The sequence below is a fragment of the Galeopterus variegatus genome, unplaced genomic scaffold (assembly GCF_000696425.1).
Source record: "Galeopterus variegatus unplaced genomic scaffold, G_variegatus-3.0.2 Scaffold24454, whole genome shotgun sequence".
Taxonomy (NCBI): Eukaryota; Metazoa; Chordata; class Mammalia; order Dermoptera; family Cynocephalidae; genus Galeopterus; species Galeopterus variegatus.
The window spans coordinates 2,265-7,711 of record NW_007750565.1 but is presented as its reverse complement, the minus strand read 5'-3'; the positions used below and the strand labels follow the sequence as shown (position 1 = coordinate 7,711).

General features: G+C 34.6%; 1 protein-coding gene across 1 annotated transcript in view; it reads right to left on the bottom strand.

Annotated features, from left to right (window-relative positions):
* LOC103583570 (protocadherin alpha-10-like) overlaps positions 1 to 5,447 on the bottom strand; it is a gene marked incomplete at its 3' end in the record, with an annotated part of 9,930 nt that overhangs the window by 2,226 nt on the left and 2,257 nt on the right. Inside the window, exons 2-3 of the mRNA XM_008564847.1 lie at positions 4,900 to 5,275; positions 91 to 212 (exon numbers count right to left, since the gene is read on the bottom strand). Of these exons, the coding sequence (XP_008563069.1) occupies positions 91 to 212; positions 4,900 to 5,275 (498 nt within the window). The remainder of the gene's footprint in view (positions 1 to 90; positions 213 to 4,899; positions 5,276 to 5,447) is intronic.

Here is a 5,447-nt window from a genome sequence, read left to right as displayed (position 1 = left end):
ATAATGTATGCTATACGAAGTTATTACCAGCTCCGCCAGCTCCAGCCCCAGGTCCTGCGCGATGCGGCCCACGAAGGTGCCGTGTTTGGCCTCCTCGGCGACGGAGTAGTGGATCTGGCCGCTCCCCGCCTCCCAGGCTACAAGGAGCAGAAGCAAAAGCAGCAGGCGCGGGGCTCCCTGGCCACCTGGTCCGGAAGCTAATGTCATGCTCTCTTTTGGTTAGTAAAACAATATTTCATGAGTAGAAAGATGTAGCTCCTTTGAGACGTTTCTTTTGATTCTTTGCTCCTGAGGTCCCAGCTGATCTTAACAATATGGGTGTGCTTATAGGCTTTAAGGCCCCGGAGCAGTGGAGCATCTTTCTCATCCAGGAATAATCTGATTTTCTTCGGTTAAAAAAGAAAAGAAAAACTCTTCTTGGAGAACAGCGACATCCTGTGGCTCATATTGTAAAGCGCGTTTCAGTTTATATTATTTCACTTACCTTGTTTCTTTCCTAATTCTTTCATATTTGTCCATGTTTTTCTTTGTGGGCTTTTAAGTCATTCACCATATCTTCTTTGTGCGTCGCCAGAAGCTCGTCAAAGGTGGTTTTGTCTTACAAATTAGAATTCCAGGAAGAATTTTGTCTTGTATACAGACATCTAAGAGAATGTATTACTACACTAACTCATATATATAAATATTTAAAAGACCATATTTGTAGGATACTAGTGATACTGTGGTTTTAGATTTTTCAGAAACTGATAATTTCGGAATGACTTCTTATAAGGTCTATTCCTACCACTCTTTAATTTTCTATTGTATAATCCTTATGCTATGTTAAATTATTCTAAACTGTTGGACTAGTGTGTAGAGAATAACCCAAGATGAAAATTCTCTAAATTGCCATCTCGACATAATGGAATTTCAAGTCAATGGTGGTAAGCTATTTATCAGTTTATCCAAAGATTTCTTTGCTTTGATGTTAATTAGTTTACCCTGTACTGACTCCTGAAAACACAAAGTATATTTATAAGGCTTTGTTTCATTTTAAAACTTGTTTTCAATCACTGTATAAGCTCAGGGTGAATGTTGTACTTTCCATTCTGAAGGACTACTTCAATGTGCATTATCTTCATTGCTTATTTGCTTATTTGGCAAAGATAATCTCTTTCTCAACCAAAAAAAAAAAAAACCCACTGAATCAGGCATTCAAATTACATGTCTGTTTATACCCATTTTTGCCCAGAGTTGGTCTGAGGAGGCTAGAATATAAAGATTATTCTATGTCTCATTCATTCAGTCAATTTTATTTTTCTGTTTTTATCTCAAATACAAAAAAAAATACATTGAAATTTGCATAACAACTTCTATGAATTGCAATAAAGTTTAGCACGCTGTCTTAGAGAAGAAAAATGTTTTAATCATTCTCAAGGCTGTAAGAAACCAACTATCCAACATCTGAATCCCTCCAATAAGATGAAAACAGTTGAGAAAAATCCCAAATTTCCCTACTAAAAAACAATTATATATTGATACCCAAGGGAATCTTAGGTTTTACATAAAAGTGAGCCTCAATCTTCATTTTGAAGCCTTTGTAAAAATAGCAATTCAATGATAATAAATCTATGCCAAAGATTTACAGTTCTGATTACTTCTAATTACTTTTTTATTGTGGAAGACATAAATTCTAGACCAATATTTTGCATAAAGAAAAGAACAAGAAAAATTTTAGCACATGAAGGTGACCAAGTTCAAAAAGAGTGATGTTTTAAAAAACAAATTTAAAAAACAGGTTTAAACTTTTTACAAGTTTTAAAAAAACCTTTTTATGTTTGCTGATTGAAATGATCCAGTCTCTCTGGGAATGACTTCATGCTGAAGGTCCATTCCATTATTGGTTTAAAGAATTGCCTCATTAATTATGTAATATAAAGAATAATTTTAAAGCCCCCAAATCCCAAGGCTTTCATATAGCCGATAACTAAAGTATACCAATAAAGCTATGGGTTAGTTACTCATCTCAAAACAGACTACCACAAATACTGTATCAACGAGAACTAAAAAGCACTCATGATTATCCTCATTTTAATGTTACATAATAAAGACTATGTTAAACATGATTTTAAAAATAAGATGTTACAGTTTTAAAAGAAATGAACTAACTACTTTTTCGGCAAGGATGTGAAAAGCAATCCTTGATTTGAGAGATTTTCTGGTTTCATACAATTTCTGAACTGAATGAAAGAAATTGTCCACAAAGTTTTTAGAAAATATTTATCTTAATGACAAAGCCATAGGAAGACACTGTCAGACTGAAATCAGTAAAATTTGTCTTTGCTACCTCTTGATTTCTCATTCTGAGCTCTCTCCTCATTTCTTCTCTTTTCTGCATTTTCTCCTCCATATATCTTAGTGTTATTATGCTGCTGGATAAAATACTAATGTATTCATGTTAAAATTTGTATTTTTAAAGAAAACATAACCAAAAGAGGGCAAAGTAAAATAAACAGGACTAAATTGGTAAACATATAATTCTATATTTTATTAGTAGCTCAGGTAAAGAGATATCTTTGGATAAGATTGTTTTGCAGAGATTGCACATGAACATTATAAAGGGCCATTAGAAAGGGCAGATGTAAAAAAAAATTGGACATACAAGTTGAAATTATGCCAAGTATGAAGGTTATTGACAGGTCTGAGGATTTATGGTTACAGAAGCTCAGAAAACACTCAATTCCAAAAAGTAATTAAAAGTCACTATTTTCAGTTTGGTAGTGGGAAATCACAATACGCACTTTAGAGAATGAGAAAAGAAAAGATTGAGCTATATATTAATTTTAAATAAACTTTTAATGGTATCTTCTTTGGTTGTATACTGTAACAACATTATTGCTCTGAGTTTAATCAGAGACCACTTTGTAAAAAAACTTTTAATAATATAAAAAACTGCTGAGTGAAAAATAGTCATAGATCTGAAAAAATACACAGTAACTCAGTACATTTATACCTACATTAGAAAGAACAAGGAATTATAAAAGCAAAGATATCCATAGTTACATATATGCAACAATGAGCATTCTCTTTCTAAAGGATAGGGGACCCAACTAGGATATCTTCACCTTGGAGGTTAAATCGCCTTTTAATATCTACACTTCAAGACTAGAAATTATAGGAATTTAAATTAGTATTGGTGGAGAGATGGATGCACCTGCAGAACTGAGACTTTGATGATTGGTATGAGCTCTTACTAAATTAAAAGAGATACTTCAGCATGATATAAGATATTCAGGAAAATGTTTTCCAAATATTGGAGAAGAAAACATATATTTCATAAACATATTTGATATGGTAGTAACAAATACATTCTAAAACTCTGCATTAACTTATCATCTATAATCTCTAAGGATTGGAGACAAGCCATGTCTTCATTAACATTGTAGCCAAGGCCATTCTTAAATTCCTGCCACAATTGTCTTTTTTGGTATTCCTAAATGTGAACAATACTTTCAACCTTTATTGGAAGCTGCTTACAAAGAACATACTAAGTAATAAATTCATTATATTCTTCATACTTAAAGGGAAGGAGAATGGAAAAAGCAATTGCTAAGAACCAGAGTCAAGATGATAAATAAGTTGCATTGATTTTTGGTAAAACTGGAATTAATAAAACATACAAAAAATAAAATCATGGGTATCAGGTAACAACCAGCTTCACCAAAACATAATTGATCAGGTAGTTTTGCCACTGTGCAACTTAATTCGCTTGCATTTCTGAATCTATATCATCCAAACCAACTTTATTTAAAATGATTAGGGAAGTTATTAAACTAAACTGCACTAAGTAATATCAGATCAGTAGAAAACATTCTAAGACAATAATTCAATTTTTCTCCTCAGACTTCTAATATTAATTTAGACTAAAGTAAGCATTTTCAATATCTCCTTACAATTAAGAATGATTTCTCAAATGCTTCCTATTATTAAATATAGTCACGATTCCTTCCTCAATGTGGAAGAGCTTATATTTGAAAATTATAAGCAATGCTTAATGCTGATAAAGGAGCAGATAATGAAGTTCTGCTGGATAAAATTATGTAAATAACTATGAAGCTCACTTTTTTTCTGCTAACAAAAGTGAATAATACACACTGGCACAGATACTGCAACTACCAAAATAAAAATGAAAACAAGAAACATTTTTAAAGCTCAAACAATTTAACTTAATTCTCAAGATTAGGAGCTTTTTAGCAATGAACTGCCAGTCTACTCACTACATTATTGAGAAAATATATATAATCACTGAATATTGAAGATCTAGTATGCCATATGAGTTATGGTGCACTACACGTATTTTGTAATTAGAGAACAAAAAAAGCACATTTTCACCAAAAAGAGATATTGATCAGTGCAGTCTTTTTGTTAATGCAATAGATTTAAGTCAAAATTTTTTGTTCTTGTTTTGTTTTGTGACCGGTAAGGAGAGCGGAACCCTTGGCTTGGTGTCGCCCGCACCACGCACAGCCAGTGAGCGCACCGGCCATCCCTATATGGGATCCGAACCTGCGGCCTCAGCGCTCCCAACGCCGCACGCTCCAGAGTGAGCCACGGGTTCGGCCCTTTTTGTTCTTGTTTTTATTTTTTATACTTTTTGTGTTTCATTTTCTTCTTCAGATTATTTTATTTTTTTCAAGTCAAAATTTAAATTTGAAAATGAAACAAATATGAATTAAAGTACTAGTCTTACAAATATTTGTAAATAACAAAGGAGTAGGTATAAAAATAATCAAAACTGCAGCCTAAATCAAATATTAGTATTAGGAAACTAATGCATTTCGAATAAATGGCTATTTTTAAAAGTGAAGTATTAAGCAAACGTTGATACACTGGGTAGGTTAGACAAAATATAAAATAAACTCCTGAAATAAAATATATTACAAAAGGTATTACTAGAAATATTTGAGCATAAATGGTATGTAGCCAAATAATGTAAATATTCTGAGACATGTTTCAAGAAAACAATGCGAGGAGAGAAAATACTATTGGCAAAGCAAAATATGAAAATGAAAATGTAATAATAACGTACCTTCCTAGAGTGGTCCCCTTGATTAGACTGATCTTCCACTTCCACATCTGCCACTGGAAAGGGCGGAAGGCTGGGGCTGAAGGCCATGAGGTCGGTCTTGGGCGGCCCCTCCCCAGAGCACCCCCCCTGCCGCCTCTGCTGCGAGTACGACCAGCTCCCCACCGCGCTGGAACACACCAGCGTGGCCTTCCCCTGTCCACTCGCGCTCTCTGTGAGCGGCGCCGAGCACCTCAGCGCCGTGTACATCAGCAGTGTCAGCACCAACAAGCTGGACACAGAGCAGAGGGCGATGATCAGATACACGTTGACATCTACCAGCGCAGCCTCTGGGCCTACTATACCAGCTGATGCCTGCGACGACGCCTTCGGCGCCTGGCCG